Source organism: Rhamphochromis sp. 'chilingali', assembly GCF_963969265.1.
Source record: "Rhamphochromis sp. 'chilingali' genome assembly, chromosome: 18".
Classification (NCBI taxonomy): Eukaryota; Metazoa; Chordata; class Actinopteri; order Cichliformes; family Cichlidae; genus Rhamphochromis; species Rhamphochromis sp. 'chilingali'.
In genome coordinates this window covers 16,169,487-16,187,668 of record NC_137945.1, presented here as the reverse complement: position 1 = coordinate 16,187,668, position 18,182 = coordinate 16,169,487, and the positions used below count along the sequence as shown (strand labels likewise).

Genomic DNA, 18,182 nt, shown 5'->3' with positions numbered 1-18,182 from the left:
GTGTTAACACGTCATGTTTAAAGAACACAGATTGACGCTGGACAAATACAGGTGTGTAGTGCTTCCTTTGCCACACATTGCTAAGAGTAGCATTACCATTACGTGCTGCTAGTTTGCATAGATAAATTTAAGCCTCTTTTCATTCATCTCGGACACAGTTGCAACATGTTAGGACATGTTCTGTCACGATGTAGTTGCGCGGGGGGGGGGCAAAAATACGACTCTGATCGAATGTAAAGTGAGCCTACGACAAGCAGATATATGGACAAAGTGGAAGGACTTAGTCTGGGTCAGCTTACTTTATCTGTGAAAGTGCAGTAAGGTCCGGCCCCCGCTGCTCCAGAAACCAAGAGGAAGTTGTCGTGATTGAGCTTTGTCTGCACGGCTTTTTTGACCGTAAGGACGATGCCGTCAGCAGCAGCAGAGCCCGAAGCTGCAAGGACAGGCGGCCAGAGAGCAGAAAGTCTACATACTAAGTCATACATGTTGAGGCTTATGTGTACACAGTTATATAAAATGCTACACAAGGCAGGTGTCATTCTTTTCCATGTGTAATGGTTTATCCCTATAAACAGAAGTGAGGCCAGTTTGCAGTTTGTTGCAGAGACTTTAAATAAAAATGACTCGGGAGACTCTTGGAACTTAATTATCACTTTGCTTTTGGATTCTTCACTGTCGCACTTATTTAGCCTCTGTGAGCATCAAATGCCCAGAACCGAGACGCTCTTCATGGATAAACAGCTTGCTGGCAAAGCCGAAACGCTTCCTTTAGTCTTCCTGAACCACAGCTGTTTGACATTCTGTCTCGTGAAAGTCCACGAGCTGTCTCTGCATGACTGCCTGTGGGTGGAGAAACACAATGAATCAATGTGCTTGTAACAGCATGCCACCTCGTAACGGAAAATACAGCTTACTTTACAGATCGTACAGATTTCTCTCGGGTGGTGAGTAGGGGTCTGGTGATCCAGGGAGTGGATGCATTGTGGATGGCAGGAGAAACCACTCTTTCTTTTGGCTATTTTTAGCCACTGCTGTGCGGTTGATGATAATGGAGGGCAGATCTACTTATCTCCTAGCTAACAGAGCCATCACGATCAATGAGGAAGATCATCTTACGCTGGAATCTGATTGGTAGCACTGGACTGAGTGAAGATAAAACACTGAGCTCCAGTTCATACACCTCTTTAGGTTCTGGTTACACGCCTTTCTCCCAACATTTGTACCGTCTTCTCAGATTGCCGCAAACAGAAGTGATGAAATGAAAGTTTAAACTTTCAAGCCAGCGTTCGACCCGGCAAACATGCTAAACCTTGATTGGTTCCAGATTTATAAAGCCTGACGTTTGCTGGTAATGTCTCTTTTATACCATTGGAAACTGACAGTGTTAAGAAATTTGACTTCAGGAAATTGATATAATGTTGACCTTGCATGCTGAAAATGGTATGCTAGCTTTCGGTGGTTAACCGATCATTTTAACCATGCACATCATCTGTTACCTGTTGCGTTACATCAGTTTTCCCCAAGTTGAATGTTCCAAGATGGTGTGATAAAGAGCTGCATGACTTTAGAACAGTGATATTCATTCATACAATGAAAATCTATTGGTTCTTCTGGAACAAAGTGAGCCATTGCATAACTGAAGTAGAATAAACAAAGATGACGATATCAACGTTGGCTGTTGGCCAGATTTCTATTTTTAAGCTTCGGTGTTTGCCTAGAATTTCGCAATCAGTGCATTCCTATGTAGGATGAAGGGAAAGCTGTTGGGTTTTGCAGCTTAAATGAAACTTTTAAATGGTTGTGCTGCATAAAATCTGCTTGTTTTGGACGTCCTTTTTTATAGTGTCGATGTAAACGTTTCAGTCTCCATCTTAGTTGCTTAAAATCGTGTGCAATATGAAGCAGTGGGTCTGAATGTGAGACTACAAGCTCCTTGGCTAAGCACTTAAGTTAGGCTTAAGTTAGCCACCGATCATTTGGTTTCACACCATAATAATCCTTCGTTTTATAGTCATATGGTATGACCAAGATTTATTAAAAAAAACAACTTTTTGACCCAAAATGAGCAACTGGTAAGGTTCATACTTGGTGATTTCCCCCTACATTTTCCCTCTTAATAAACCTTCTATCGCACTCATTTGTGCAAAGAGATAAGTTTAGTCATTGACCTTCTAGTGCAGCGTCTCTAACTGAACATGCATTTGACGTAGAGCTGGGCGATATGAGATTTTTTCATATCACGATATGTTTTTTTCATTTCAGGCGATAACTATATCTATCACGATATAAGCCAAATAACTATATTTGTAAGATTTAAATGTGCCGTTGCTCACAAGTAAAATGTGAAATAATCAGCAGCTTGTTTTTATTTAAATATTTATTTCCCATAATAAGTTCAACAGGGTAGATGTACTTAAGGAACATGAGACTTTTTCAGATAGATAAAGGCAAATATTGCAAACTACACAAAAGGCAGCCGCTAAAGCGTTTAAGTTTCAAAATAGAACAAACGAAACAGACTAAATTGTCAATTCCACTTAGAAACAAAATATTAATTCTAAAAATAAATCTTAGTTTGTTTTACAGAAGAACAGACAAAACTGACTAACTTTTGTCAATATCAAATAAACTGAGAACTAAAAGGAAATTCTCAATCTCTCCTTGTTGTATAGCTGAGCTTTTCAAACAGTTTTAACAGTTACTTTAGTCTGACAAAAGCCGAATGACGAATTAGCGCTTCCAGTCAGAGACTGAGGCTACGTCCACACGTACACGGGTATTTTTGAAAACGGAGATTTTCCGTTTCCGTTTTAAAAAATAATCCCGTCCACACATAAAGGCAGAAATGAAGGAAAACGCTGCTATGAACATGCCAAAGCAGCAGGTGGCGCTAGATTCCTAACCGTGCAGAAATGTTGGCCAATCAGAAGTCTAGAAGCCTCGGTGGGAAAAAGTAAACAAAGCTGGGGCATAGAAGCAGAACCGAGTCGTATGTGTGGAGGGACAGTAACTGTGTGTATATGTAAGCATTTAAACACTGCAGAGAGTAGAATTAACAGTAACAGTATTGTAGAAATTCATTTCACCGAAACAATAACGTGGCGCACAGTGTGACGCATGCACCAGTTTATTGTATTTCCAGACTTGCTTTCGGCACAATTTACAGTGCACGCTACTCTGTTTTTTGTCAGACTTGAAATAGCCGAAATACCTTCACACTACGGAACTTCTATGGCTCTTCCGTTTGACAATCTCTCCGGCATTGGAACCATCATCTGTTTTCTCTTCGGTCACGCTCGGTTGATTTTTCTAGTCGGCACACTCATTTCCTCCATTATGCGCTGGCTCCATTACCCGCTGGCTGCTTCCCAAACAAACACACGTGCGGCTTGGCACTTGTGCTGTACGTAACAAGTCACGCGACGTGACGCTGCGGCTGTGATTGGTTCGGCTCTGCGCTACTTAATTTGGATTGGCTGACCTTTTTTTTTTTTTTTTTTTTTTTTTTAAGAGGACAAGAGCGGCGAGGTCTATCGCGATAGAGAAATTAAGCTATCGAGTAAAAGTTATATCGCGATACTTATCGTTCTATCGCCCAGCTCTAATTTGACGTATAAATAATGGCTTCACATCCAACGGGAAATTTCCTTTATTTGAAATACACCGTAGATTTAGTGCTGGAGGACAGGAAAAATCCTCTTCATGTGCTGTAGGACACAATCATTAAGCCTGTTGTTCCACTAAAGGGCTTAGATCTCTTCTCAGCAATAACTCTCCTGAGACAAAGAAAGGGGAACCAAGGTTATGATAAAGCGCTTAGGCCCCACACAGAATGACATTCTCCCACCCACACGTGTCTTCCACCACCCAGAGGTCCTCAACTGTGTCCCTGCATAGAAATCCCTCAGTGGGCTTATTGAGCAATAGGACATAAGGTATTGTCTTACTTCCCAGAATCAGCAAGCATAACCCTCTGACTCATGCGGGGTGGCCACAACACAATCTTGGCAAGCGTTTAGCAGACAGGACACCCCTGCTGCTGACCTTTTTTAAAAAGCGTAAGTCACCTAAATAGCCACGTCTCGCTTAATCACCCTGCACTTCCTGCGGGAGTTGCAATTCAGACAGTCCACCGGGTATTATGATGTCAGGCTTGCGATGCATTGTGCGGTTTCATTAACAGTAAAAGATGTTTGTTTTAACCTTATTTTGGATACAGCGACCTCCATTACGACCTTTGCTTTTGTTATAACAGGTAGTACTGTTGCTACACTGTAACAGGACCTTGGATGTATTTTGTCCACTGTTGCAGATCTGTTGGCTTCCAATAACTCCCACATGATTTGGAAATCATTTAGCAGACTCCTGAAACTTGAATGTGTAATTCATCACTGCCTGTAACATCTTGCCTGGATTAGCTGGTGTCACTTTGATTACTTGCACAACATAGGCGGTTTCATGTGTTTCATATCAAGCGTTGTTGGAACTGAAGGAAAAAAAACGGAAACTGTGGAGGTATTTGGGTTTAACGGTGTGTGTTATCGTTGGATGTCTCTTTCTCCCTGTTTCCATTCTTCAATCTGAACTGAGATGACCGTATGATGAGAAATATTACAGGAAGAATAAAAGGGACCAGAATAGCCTGGTGCTTTGCATATCTTCCACAGGTATACTGCCACAACATTCCTTTATCTCATCACTGATCACTTCCTCTTCTGATGTCTGTGGATCAATTTCTTGTTCTGTGATTGTTGGAGAGGGGAAACCCAGCACCCAACCCCGTCAAATAAGAAAAAAAAATATCTAGAGGTTGACCTCTGAAATGGTGATTTCTCTGGGACTCCATGTCAAGAGTGATGTCACATATGAGATCATGCTGCTTTGGCTATCAGGCAGCTGGAGGACAGACCTCCCACTTTCTCTAGTCTAAATTAGGAGGGTGTTTCCCTCAGAGATGTGGCCCACTTAGTTACTTAGTTGGAGAGTGATGTATAGACCTGTAGAAGGTTAGTGTACAGGCGTGCGGTTGAAGAGTTTAGCTCTCCTTTGTTATTTCTCTATAAAGCGCCGTTCTCTTATGTAGTGACAAAGGAGAGGTATCTAACAGTGAAACATTAGCCTGCCTGACTGCTGACTTTTCCCTCCATATCTTGACGGTGGAGTGCGTCACAGTGTTTCAGACACTTCTGGAGCATTTGCAGGCTCAATGCATGCTTTTCCTCATAGACCATCTAGCGCACAGACTTGACAGTCCCCTCTCGTAAGACACGTGGCTGCTGAGCAACAAGAGCGAGCGGCGATTAGCATTTGATCTTCAACAAGCGGGGCTGTCACATTACCCGCCTGCCAAGAAGTGTGTGGAGAACTGGGCTTGCGATCAGTGGGTACCACTAGCCTGGCATCATGCTGGGCAGAGGAGGGAAGCAGATGGCCCATCTGGTGACTTGCTGGCATAAAACAGAGGCTGTTCTGTTCCTGTGTGCGTGCGTGCATTTGTGTGTGGCATCAACAGACTGGGCGACGTGGTGTTAGGAGACCACCTGTCTCGTGGCTCATCGTCTCTTTCATGTGTGGTCAACGGCACCGTACAGGCGGAGCTTTGCTCGTATTCCCTTTCCTAATAACGTCCTGGTCTTTACACCAGATGTACCGAACACACTGAATTAGAGCTGGGCGATATGAGATTTTTTCATATCACGATATGTTTTTTTCATTTCAGGCGATAACGATATCTATCACGATATAAGCCAAATAACTATATTTGTAAGATTTAAATGTGCCGTTGCTCACAAGTAAAATGTGAAATAATCAGCAGCTTGTTTTTATTTAAATATTTATTTCCCATAATAAGTTCAACAGGGTAGATGTACTTAAGGAACATGAGACTTTTTCAGATAAATAAAGGCAAATATTGCAAACTACACAAAAGGCAGCCGCTAAAGCGTTTAAGTTTCAAAATAGAACAAATGAAACAGACTAAATTGTCAATTCCACTTAGAAACAAAATATTAATTCTAAAAATAAATCTTAGTTTGTTTTACAGAAGAACAGACAAAACTGACTAACTTTTGTCAATATCAAATAAACTGAGAACTAAAAGGAAATTCTCAATCTCTCCTTGTTGTATAGCTGAGCTTTTCAAACAGTTTTAACAGTTACTTTAGTCTGACAAAAGCCGAATGACGAATTAGCGCTTCCAGTCAGAGACTGAGGCTACGTCCACACATACACGGGTATTTTTGAAAACGGAGATTTTCCGTTTCCGTTTTAAAAAATAATCCCGTCCACACATAAAGGCAGAAATGAAGGAAAACGCTGCTATGAACATGCCAAAGCAGCAGGTGGCGCTAGATTCCTAACCGTGCAGAAATGTTGGCCAATCAGAAGTCTAGAAGCCTCGGTGGGAAAAAGTAAACAAAGCTGGGGCATAGAAGCAGAACCGAGTCGTATGTGTGGACGGACAGTAACTGTGTGTATATGTAAGCATTTAAACACTGCAGAGAGTACAATTAACAGTAACAGTATTGTAGAAATTCATTTCACTGAAACAATAACGTGGCGCACAGTGTGACGCATGCACCAGTTTATTGTATTTCCAGACTTGCTTTCGGCACAATTTACAGTGCACGCTACTCTGTTTTTTGTCAGACTTGAAATAGCCGAAATACCTTCACACTACGGAACTTCTATGGCTCTTCCGTTCGACAATCTCTCCGGCATTGGAACCATCGTCTGTTTTCTCTTCGGTCACGCTCGGTTGATTTTTCTAGTCGGCACACTCATTTCCTCCATTATGCGCTGGCTCCATTACCCGCTGGCTGCTTCCCAAACAAACACACGTGCGGCTTGGCACTTGTGCTGTAAGTAACAAGTCACGCGACGTGACGCTGCGGCTGTGATTGGTTCGGCTCTGTGCTACTTAATTTGGATTGGCTGACCTTTTTTTTTTTTTTTTTTTTTTTTTAAGAGGACAAGAGCGGCGAGGTCTATCGCGATAGCTTAATTTCTCTATCGAGTAAAAGTTATATCGCGATACATATCGTTATCGTTCTATCGCCCAGCTCTACACTGAATATATTAGTTCTTTGCAATCGTATTATCTGGTGAATTCAGCCAAATTTAACGCTGGTATCATGACACATTTAGAGCACCCTTGCTCTTCCACATTTCCTTTAAGTTTCAGCTTTCCAGCTTTTTAGCTCGTGTGATGCCAGTGCACTGACAGCAGTACCCTGTCTGTTCCCTTGTTCAAACTCTGTTGGCACTCTGTGACTCTACCCCTCAGGCTGTAAATTGCTCCAGTGGCCGCTTTTTATTGCTTTTATGAAAAGTTTTCTGGCTGACACAAAGAGAAAGTGTTTGTGTCTCTGCAGGCACGCCGGAGCATTTATCTGGGCTCAGTGGGGTAACACAGACTTTGGCGTAGGTGAAAACACACAAACTGGATTTCTTTTGTGTTTTAATTTCCTTTTGTGGCTTGCGTTTGCTATTTTGTTTTCCGTATTAGCTCTTCTCTTCACTGTGGTGTTCTGACTTTGAGCTGGACCGTCCAGTTAACCATGCGATTGCGGAGTTTACGGCAAGGAATTAGAGCAGCATTACTCAGGGATTTTAGCCAAAACTGACATCAAGTGTGTCACCGGTGACTCTGCTAGTGTCAGACTGTAGCCACTGACAACAGTAGCTGTGATTTTTGTGTTGTCTGTGTGTAGCAACGAGCAGCCATTAGCAGCTAGGCCTCTGATTGCTCAGCCAAAAGAACCTTTTAACCCTCTACTGCAAGAAGAACTTGTGTAACTAAAATGTAGTTTTGCTTCATCTAAATACCCAGAGCTGCTAGGTAATATGTGGCTAACATTAGCAATCTGAGCTTCAATTAAGATTGAATTTCCCATGTAGCTAATAATCACTCATAGCTAGAAGTGTATTTTAGCATTTACTAAAAATAATATCGCGTTACGTTTGAGCTCAATTGCTTTTCTTCAAGCTGCTTCAAGCTGTCTTTAAATGGATGTAAACATAGGTTTAAAAAGGTCTTGACCTTTTTTGGATTTCTGAAGTGTGCACAATACCTTCTATGGCTCTGTGATTGATGCTGTAATGGGGAACACACTGAAGTCCCAACCACTGCAAATATTCAAATACCACAACACCGTTTGGAGCAGCTGAGGCACTAGTTCTTGTTCCTCTTTTTTTTTTTTTTTGTTGTTGCATAGACTGCATTCAAAGAACAAACAAATGCTTCCTGCAGTCTTTGCGTGAGAAATATGTGCACGTTGGCCTGTTTAAGGGGAACGCTTCAGTGGCCGTAAGCATGAAGTGGTGATGCACGAATACTGTGAGATGGATGTATTTGGCTTGAGATCTACCATAAGCATGCATTTTCACTCACTGTGCTGACTGCAACACAAAATACGGATGCGAGTACAGATTCTCCGCTACTTTGTTTTGGAAATTCTCATGGTCTTTACTTGCGGCAGGTGTTCGGGCAAACCCCCACGCCCGCCTTCACTGATGCCGTCTTGCGGTTTTTGTGGTGGCAGTAAACACACACCGGGGGCATTCACGGGACTATGACTAATGGCTTTCATGCTATTTTTCAGAGTAGAGGATATGTCAATCTCAGGAGACTAGTTTAAATTAAAAAAAAAAAAAAAAAAGAACAAATAAAAAAACACAAGCAGTCACACCGTTGTGGAAAAATAACGCGCTGTGTTGATACTACCACCTGCGTCCTGTTTTGTCTTTGTTTTTGTGCACTCTCAGAAATAATGCTCGCCTCGCTGAAAGAAAATGGCACAGTTCTTGGATGTTGAAACCTTGTTGTTTTTTTTGCCTCACTCTCAGGGTGAAGTCTTCAGCAGCAGAGAGAAGTTGAGCTCCGTGCTCTAGTTCAACAGGGCCACTTCCTGATGATGACAGTAAACATGGGTGAGTAGCGTTTGAAAGCGAGTTGCTTTAGGCTGCACTGTGTACGTACAGAAACATGCTTGCTTACTGGGAATATACACACCTCTCGCTCTTCCTCTGGCAGGAACAGTGCAGAGAAAAACAACACATGTAAAAGCACAGTGTTAAAAAAAAAAAAAAAAAAAAAAGAGGGAAAGAAAAGACAGTTATTTTCAGATTTTGCATTGTTTTTTTTTTCTGTTGTTCCTCATTTTTAAACCTTTCCTCAGATATGAAGTCTTGATTTTGGCAACTTGAAGGTTGTAGAAGAGAAAAATAACGCCTTAAAACCTTTAACAACAGTGTGCATGTTTCCAGTGTACTGTGTTTATTTATCTCCTGCAAAATAAACTGTATAAGAATGTCTCTGAATGCACTCATGCATGCCTAAATTATGCAAAAAAAAAAATTGCTAGCTGTGGACGCAGTGCTGTAAAAAAGTATCCGCACCCTTCCTGATTTTTTTTTTTAGTTATTTTGCATATTTGTCACAATCGCATGTTTCAGACAAAGTAAATTTCATGTAAATAATATTAGACATGAATAAATACAACATGCAGTTAATGAAGAAATGAAATGACCATTTTATTTACTAAGGGAAATAAGTCATCCAAACCTATCTGACCCTGTGTGGAAAAAGTAATTGTCCCCACAACCTGAGGAGTGTTTGTGCCACCCTTGGCAGCAAGAACTGCAATCAAGTGTTTGCGATAACTGGAATGAAGTGTTTTACATCATAGAGGAGGAACTTTGGCCCACTATTCTTGGGTTCCTGCTTCCAGAACAAAATGCTTGGATGTGCATTAGAAGTTAGTGAGGGTGATCTCTGCCTATGCAGCTTACTAGGGCTACCCTTGGAAAAAAACCCTGATCTGGTGGTTGTCACACCACATCCTTTTTGACACACATTGAGGTCTCAAAACACATTACAGGAGGTTTTCAAATGCTATCATTATGGGGGAGAAATTAAGGTTCAGCAAAAGCATTGCAATCAAATTTGAGTCTGGACTTTGACTAGGCCACTCCAAAACCTTTATGCTGGTTTTTTATTGTTTTTTTTTTTATTGTTTTTTTTTTTGCGTCATTCAGAGGTGGACTTGCTGGTGTTTTTTGGATCATTGTCCTTCTGCATAACCCAACTTGAGCTTTAGAACACAAACTGATCGCCCGACAGTCTCGTTCAGGATTTTCTGGTAGAGAGACGAATTCATGGTTCCATCAATTACGACAAGTCGTCCAGGTCCTGACGCAGCAAAGCAGCCACAGACCATCGCACTACCATCATTATGTTTGACTGTTGGCTTGATGTTCTTTGGTCAGCAGTGTTTTTTTCCTTTGAACTCTCCCATGGAGGCCATTTTTGCCCATTGTCTTTCTTGTTGTTGAATCCTGAACTTTGACCTTAACTGATGCGAGGCTTTCAGTTCCTTAGATGTTGTTCTGAATTGTTTTATGACAACCTGGATGAGTCATTGATCTGCTCTGGGGAGTAATTTGGTAGGTTGGCCACTCACCACTGTGCCAAGTTTTCTTCATTTGTGGATAATGGCTCTCACCGTGGTTCACTGGAATCCCAAAGCCTTAGAAATGGCTTTGTAACACTTAACAGACTGACAGATGTCCATGACGTTGTTACTCAGCTGGTTCTTTAGCTCAAGATCTTTTAGCTTACTTCACTTTTGTCACACGGGTTCTTTTGGGGTTATAGGGTTTTTTTTCCCCCAAAAAATGAAATCATCATTTAAAAATTTATTTTTTTTAATTTGCATTTACACATAAGTGTGACAAATATGCAAAAAATGTGGATGGGGATGAATGCTTTTCACAGCACTGCATGTTGTTGTTTCTCAACAGTAGATTCTCTGAACTCAAAGTATCAGCAGCCAGCATATGCTGTCAATTGTTTTATTTTGGACCTGCTTTCACTGTGATCCAAAATGATGATGTTTTTTTTTCCACAGATGACGGTCTCCAAAATGGATCTGGACAGCACAGAAACTCACAAGGTAAACACCCAGCCTTGATGGAGCTACAGGAATTGTATGACATACTAGGCCTGTTCTGTAAATGTATGTAATGCTTTCTGGACAAAAGAAGAAATCAGCCCCACAGTCACGTCAGTGTGTTACGTAAGGTTTTCCACCTGACATAAATGTTGCTGCATGTGGTTGTTCTTGGCATTGGGCTTGGCGTGTCCATGCATCAGTGCAACAACGCGAATGGCTGGAAGCGTTTCCTGATCCAGGTGTTATAAAGATGATTTAAGTTTTGGAAACGGGAGCAGGAATTGTGCGATGCAACCTCTACCCTCTGGCGTTATGGAATTCTCCTGTAGATTTTTTCCTGCTCTTTTAGACGGTGTGCGTCTCTTATTTTAGCGTGGCTTCGTATGAAGTCTTTCAGCTCTGTCGAGAGTTCAGTAAATAGAGCTGCAGCAAATTTCCTAGCTGATTGTGAGCTTTGAAAAAAAAAAGAACTCTGAAATTCTGAATTTTGCAAAATGTACATAATGCTAAAAACTACTCCCCATATTCAACACACATTAGACTGCTATTAATAGCTCTCCTCAAATAATTGCTTAACAGATCTTTCCAGATCTGTAACAGTAGTGGTGACACGGCTAAGCCAAGCTGACGCAGGCTGAGAGAGGAATGCCACGGCCTGCAGATACTGAATGGGCATATTTGCAAACATTGTCCAGTGAAAAGCCTTTAGCACAGACCTTGTACAAACATTAATTGCACAACCACTGTTGCACACCCACCTACATTACATCAGGGTCATTATTCTTGGTGAAAGATTAACTTCTGAGGTTTAAACATTACATCCATTAGGTGTCCAATTATATCTGCCACGGTTTCGATAAACAGCGAGGTGAGAGCTGGGAAGCCCGCCTTGCTTGTTATGGCTGACTTGTGTGTGTGTGCATGTGCTTGTGTGCTTGTTGTGCGTCAGAGCTCGAACCGTAGTGCTGCAGAGTGAGGACACGTTTGGCTCCAGCCGCTAATCCTGCCGGACGCCTTTGGCATGATGCGTCTCTCGGCACCAGGAAATCCCCTCAATGTCTTCATTCAGGCAGCCTGCATCTCTCACTCTCACACACACGCACACAGACGCTCTGCCTCGCTGGTCCTTAAATACTTTTGGCTTGCAGAAGTCGTATCCTCTCGTAGCTTGTTCTATTTTGTAAGCAACTTTAGGGTTTGGGGGAGTTGTCTCGCTCTACCTTCATCTCCCAGCTTCTGCTCTGCTTTCATAAAACACTCAGCTCGAGCAGCAGTTACGAGAAGACGTCTCCTTTTTATTGTCACCCATCCTGAAGCAAAGTTCTTGCTTTATTTCGTCCACTGCCACTTTCGCAGTTCCCAGAGTTAGCCCGTGACAAGACGAAAGATGCTGGGCGATGATGCAATGGGCAGCAACCGGTCGACATTGTGTAATGTTGCTCGCTCTGCCCGGCTTCCTGGAATTCCCCCTTTTTCTTATGCGTGTCACATTTTGCGCAACACACAATGAGAGCAGATGGGGGGGAGCTGAAGGTAGCCCAATTTATCAACCCTCCCCTCCTCTTCTCAAAACATTTGCAACTATTCTGGGTCACACGTTGCCATGGGGTTCCTGAAGCAGTCACTGAGGCTACTTCTGGCGGTGATGTGTGTTTGGTGTATGTGGCAGTTGCTTTCCACTGTGCTGGTGGTTAGCCTTGGCTGGCCTCAGCCTGGCAGTGGCCGTGGATCAGTTGGGAGTGATGTAATAACTTCACTTATAGGCAGCCATCAGAGCCAGCTCTGTGCACCACCACACATTTCTCACATGCTCTCACTGCCCCCACCCCTGTTCCAATGAACCCTCTCACACTCGTTTCTCCGCTATTATCCATAGGCTACAGAGAGCACAAACACACACACATATGCGCGCGCACACACACACACACACACACACACACACACACACACACACACACACACACACACACACACACACACACACACACACACACACACACACACATGCTGGCCTCTGTTTGTTTTGTATCCTTGACTGCAAGTGCACAGGGTAGTCTGGAGCTGTAAGCCTGTAGAGGCTGGACTCAAACAGCAGATTTCACAAGAGAGAAGCAGTGCAAATGAGAAACAATGACAGAGGTAATATTTGCAAGAGTTAGATTGTGAGATTAGTATTTGGATATTTAACAGTTTACATATTTATTTATGTATTGTGACTCATTTTCTCTATTTTAACAGAATATTGTTGGATTTGAGGGATTTTGTGCAAAAATTAGCTTATTCAGCAAATTAATTGATAATGGAAAACATTATCACGAGCTGCAGCCTTGCTCTCATGTAAAATCCTGTCACTACAGAAGGAAAAATAAATATTTTTGCATGCTTAATTTATTTTTTTGTCATATTCAGAGTTTTTTCCCTTGTGAGTCAGTCAAAAAATACATGAATATCCTGATGTGGAACAACATGGTTAGCACAGCTCCGCGTTCAGAACTTAAGACAGTGATTCAGTTCCTTCCTGTTCCGAGAGGACATGCCTGGTCGAACGGTTAGTCAGCCACCGCTGCTGACAGCATACGTCATAAGTACCCGGGTCTCCTATCGTCTTCTCAGGGCAGTTTACAGCACTTTGTGTGCGTTTGTGTGATGGTGGCAGGACACATTGTGTTGTTTTACAAGGTTATTTACATAAATAGGTGTTATTTCATCTGTCTTATCTCTAGAATCTCCTTAAGGGAGAAAACTACCAGAAATGACTCAGCTGCCTCATAGTTACTGTCCTTTTCTCAAAAAATAAATAAATAAATAAATTCACCCACACAGGTATTCATAAAGTTGTTAGAACATAAAGGAATATATATTTTTGCCTGATTTCCTGTTGGATATACTGACTTTGCAGTCATTTTAGTGCTTTCAGACACTACGCGATCCAATGTGCAGTCTGGACCATGCAAGAGTACTTCTTATACTGTTGTTGTTGTTTGCTCTGTGGGCGCAGTTTTTTTTTGTAGGTGGAATTTTTCTTATCAGTTGACATTATTTAGTTTCTTTTTAAGTGGAGGGACTGGACCACACAGCAAAGAAGAGAAACATGTCATTCACACTTCGCTCATGTGGCTAATTTGGAAGTGTCCGCTGAAACTTAATGCAACTAAGTGGCAGATGATGGACTAGGGGTAAACATAAGTGGATAATGAGAGAGCTGCTGGAGCAAATGAGCTCTGGTTGAAATGAAGAATACTTTAAATTCAGGTCAGTTTTGTTTACATAGCACCTAATCACAACAACAGCTGTCTTAAGGCGCTTTAGATTATAAGGTAAAGACCCTTGACGTCCTGTGAGCAAGCAACAGTGGGAATAAAAAAACCCCTCTCTTTTAGCGGGAAGAAACCTCTAGCAGAACCAGGCTCCGGGAGCGGCAGCCATCTTTTCAGACCAGCTAGGGCAGGGGTGTCAAACTCAAATACACAGTGGGCCAAAATTCAAAACTGGAACAAATTCGCGGACTAACTTTAATATTTATTGAAATATATTTATTCCTCCAGATATAAGAATGAATCTTTTCTTATGGACTCAAACACATTTTGCTAAAAAACTGAATATGGAACAAGCAAAGCTTAATACTAAACAATATATATATTAGCTGTATAATACCAGTAGGCCAGCTCTGATAGTAATTTGGTATGGTATGGCCCGCAGCCTAATTACATTTGGCCCGCGGGCCAGAGTTTGACACCTATGAGCTAGGGTAAAGAGATGGAAGAAAATAGTCAAATTGAGAGAAAATAAAAAAAAAAATGAGATAAAACACACTTTTAATACATTCTTAACTCTGATATTTGGTTGATACAGACTGTGTCATCTGTTTTCACCATTAGCTTTTCCTGGCTAACATTAGCTAAAATTAGCTAGCTGCGTGTTTAGCGTCAATGAGCCCAGTTTGTGATTGAATATCTTGTCTACTTGGTTTGCATTTTAATAATATCCCACTACTGTTACCTTGTTTCATTTTAAAGGGCTGGTTGGTCGATACATCTTCCCTGTTCTCTCCCACTTGTCCAGGAGTCAGTAGGCGAGCTTCGTGCCATTGGGGTTTGTGTAGGTTTTATTGGTTAGTCTCTGTGAGCAACTACCTATGCAAATAGATACAACTGCAGCACCACAAAACCAGCATTAGTCAGTAGAGTTGGTCTGTCACGCTTCATAACTGACACTACAAGCCATAGGAGAAATAAATAGGCCCGTATATGTTGGGAAAGATAGCATGTCATTAAAGGTGCCATTAGTATTAATGGCTGTTGCTTTGTACTCATGTAATATGAACCATGAGAAAATTTACCGTACAGTAAGGTATACCAATTTGAATAAGAGTTACAGAGCGCTCGGTATGAGAGGAAAAACGAAAGGTAGTCTGACAGTGACGTGTAAACTGATGTTTATGCATGAGTGTATCCTGACCTCTGAGTGAACCTGGTGTACTGGCCTACTGTCTGAGAACAGCTGGCCACAAGAGCCGTACAGTAGGAGCAAGATCAAATGCCATCCCAGACCCCATCTGCTCCGTGTGTTACTATGACTCTAGCTTTCATTCCCTGTGGTCTTTTACACACACATATAGACATCTATTCTATTAAAGAATGCGGTTTTTCCTGCAGGTGCTGTTTGTATTGCACTGCACACACCCAGCACAGGTGTGTGTGTGTGCCTGCGTGTGCATTTTTTAAAAATTATTATCATGACTAGACCTTGGATATATCTGAGAGACAGGAAGAAGCTGAGGTCAGCGACCTCTTTCTTATACTGTAATCACCCAACTCGGATTCCATTAAAGGCTTTTAATGGTAAAAGATGACCGGATGCCCTTTTTTGTGAGCACATCAAAAAAGGTGAAGTGAGGAGTAGAAAACTGAGAATTGTTGGCTTTAATACCTTAAAGGTTATTTTAATGACACAAACGGATGTGGCACTTTAGTCCCAAAATATTTCATATTGAAACGTTTTCGACTTTCTCTTTTACCGCGCAGTCGCTTTTTTATAACATTTGTAACTGAAGAAAGGCAGCCTTTATCTGAATTATGCTCCTGAAATATCTCCACTGATATATATGTATTAGACTGCTTAATAAACAAGCTGCAGGTGACCACGTCGCCCTTTTTGACAGGCGTGCATGAAGCCCATACACGTGTTCCATTATTAAAACAACTTTATCTTTTGTGGCTTTTCTATGCTTAAGTATAGCATTAAAGAATGGCCTGCATTGTTATGTTTACCCATATCATCAAAGCGAAAGACTTGAGTCACACATATCTCAGAGAAATATTAGGCAATATTTTTGTTTGTTTGTTTGTTTTATAGAGAGATAATTCTACCCTTATTAGGTATGTACCGAACATAAACTAGATTCTTCTCCATTAATGGAAACTCACACATGAAAACAGGAAGAGGCATGCCAGATGTTGCCTCACTGGCTCTTCTGAGCCGGTACAAACTAAAAACTAAGGTCATGCTAAATGTCAAAGAGCACTCGTGTGTGGCCAGTAAAGTCACCAATAAAGTGAGGTCATTTGAAACAGATAAGGTATTTCTGCTGTACTTCCTACATTTAAGCGCAGAGTGTAGCTGACACATTTCTTCTTTCTTCCTTAGACGACGAGGAGGCACTTAACTCCATCATGAAGGACTTAGCAGCCTTGGGCCGTTGTTACACCCAGCACAACAGCCACAAGCCCAAGAACCGAACCTTACTCTACAAACAGGTACTCGTCGCATCCACATGTGCTGTTTCTCCTTTTATACATTCAAAATTGTTGAAGTGCTGATTTGAATCTATAAGAACTTTTAAAATTGGCTGTAAAATGTGTCTAAATATCAATTTTTTTGTTTTTATTTTGATTGCTCTGTTGCCTGTGTAGTATGGGAATCAGTTTGCTTAGCCATATTTTAGTTAAAGAGCTGAGAGGATGTATAATGCTGCAGTATTTCTTTGGTTTAAAGCTGCCACACATCCTGCTTAGTTACACTACTTTAACCTTATCTGTCACTCTGTTTTTACTCAATACCTCAGCCCTGCTTCCTTTTTTTATTTTATTCACTGGAGTTTGAAGGTTGTGATCTAGTTTTGGAGATGATGAAACAAAAAAGCAGCATATTCACCGCCACAGCATGGTGCAAAAGTCTCGAGCCACTCCTCATTTCTTCATATTTTGCTTCCAAGGAGCCAGTCTTTGGATATCAGCTGCTTATTAAAAAAAAACCAAAAAAAAACCACAACTCCTTTTCAGTCCAGTGCATGACACTTTTCAGAGATTTGTTGTTTGTTTGTTCAGATATTAAACGCTGACCTATGAGTCATTCAAGCATAAAAAAAACGGAAGTGACGTCATTTTCCCGGAAATGTAGTCTTTTTTACTATCAGGCCCTCAGAGCCTATACTCGTCTTTTTAAAAGTTATCTTTGACTTTATGACTTTCTGTGTCGTTTTTGGGATGCTTAGGACTCATATTGCACTGCTGGAAATAGTTTATTTTGATGCATATGCTGCTTTTTTGCAAATTTGCAGTATAATATTTATTTTTGTTTTTCCTGCAGTGTATAAAAATTGGTGTATTTCAAAAATAAAACTATGAAGACACTCAAAATAAATTTCCTGTGGTGGGAAACTATTTTGTGCAACTTTTTTGTATTTACAGTTTTGAGGGATAAGCCTCTTAAATTTCTCTAACTAGAAATATATGTTAAAAAAGCAAAAACGATTTTCAATTTTTTTGTAGTTTATTGCACTTTTTTGCAATTTATGTAATTACTATGCACTTAATGAATACATATTATTAAAATCTGGGCTATAATGGTTGTATTGATGTATAGCAACTTGAAATGCTCCCAAAAATGGCTCCACAGCAGGTAAAAATATAATATAAGCTCTGGCGGACTTGGTTCTATGGTAGGTCTTAAAGGGTTAATTTCACTGTTAATTTTTCACAGTTTTTATTATTTTTCTAGTCTGATTTCTTCTGGCCCCTCCCTTCTTTGTTCTTAGTTAAAAGCATACCTGGATAGAAAAAACACACAACAAATAAGAGTCATGGATTGGCCTCCCCAGAGCCTATACGTCAACATTATTGAAGCACTGTGGGATGATATTGAGAGAGGCAGCAAACATCCAAACAAGAGCTTTAAATGTCCTTCAAGAAGCCTGGAGAACTATTCCTGAAAACTACTTCAAGAAAT

At 41.1% G+C, this 18,182-nt stretch overlaps 1 protein-coding gene across 2 annotated transcripts in view; it reads left to right on the top strand.

The window, feature by feature from the left end:
- Positions 1–18,182, top strand: part of map3k22 (mitogen-activated protein kinase kinase kinase 22) — a 41,881-nt gene that overhangs the window by 5,023 nt on the left and 18,676 nt on the right. For both annotated transcript variants that reach the window (XM_080865172.1, XM_080865171.1), the window contains exons 2-4: positions 8,848–8,931; positions 10,911–10,955; positions 16,602–16,711. In XM_080865172.1, coding sequence (XP_080721298.1) covers positions 8,913–8,931; positions 10,911–10,955; positions 16,602–16,711 — 174 coding nt within the window. In that variant the 5' untranslated portion in view covers positions 8,848–8,912. The remainder of the gene's footprint in view (positions 1–8,847; positions 8,932–10,910; positions 10,956–16,601; positions 16,712–18,182) is intronic.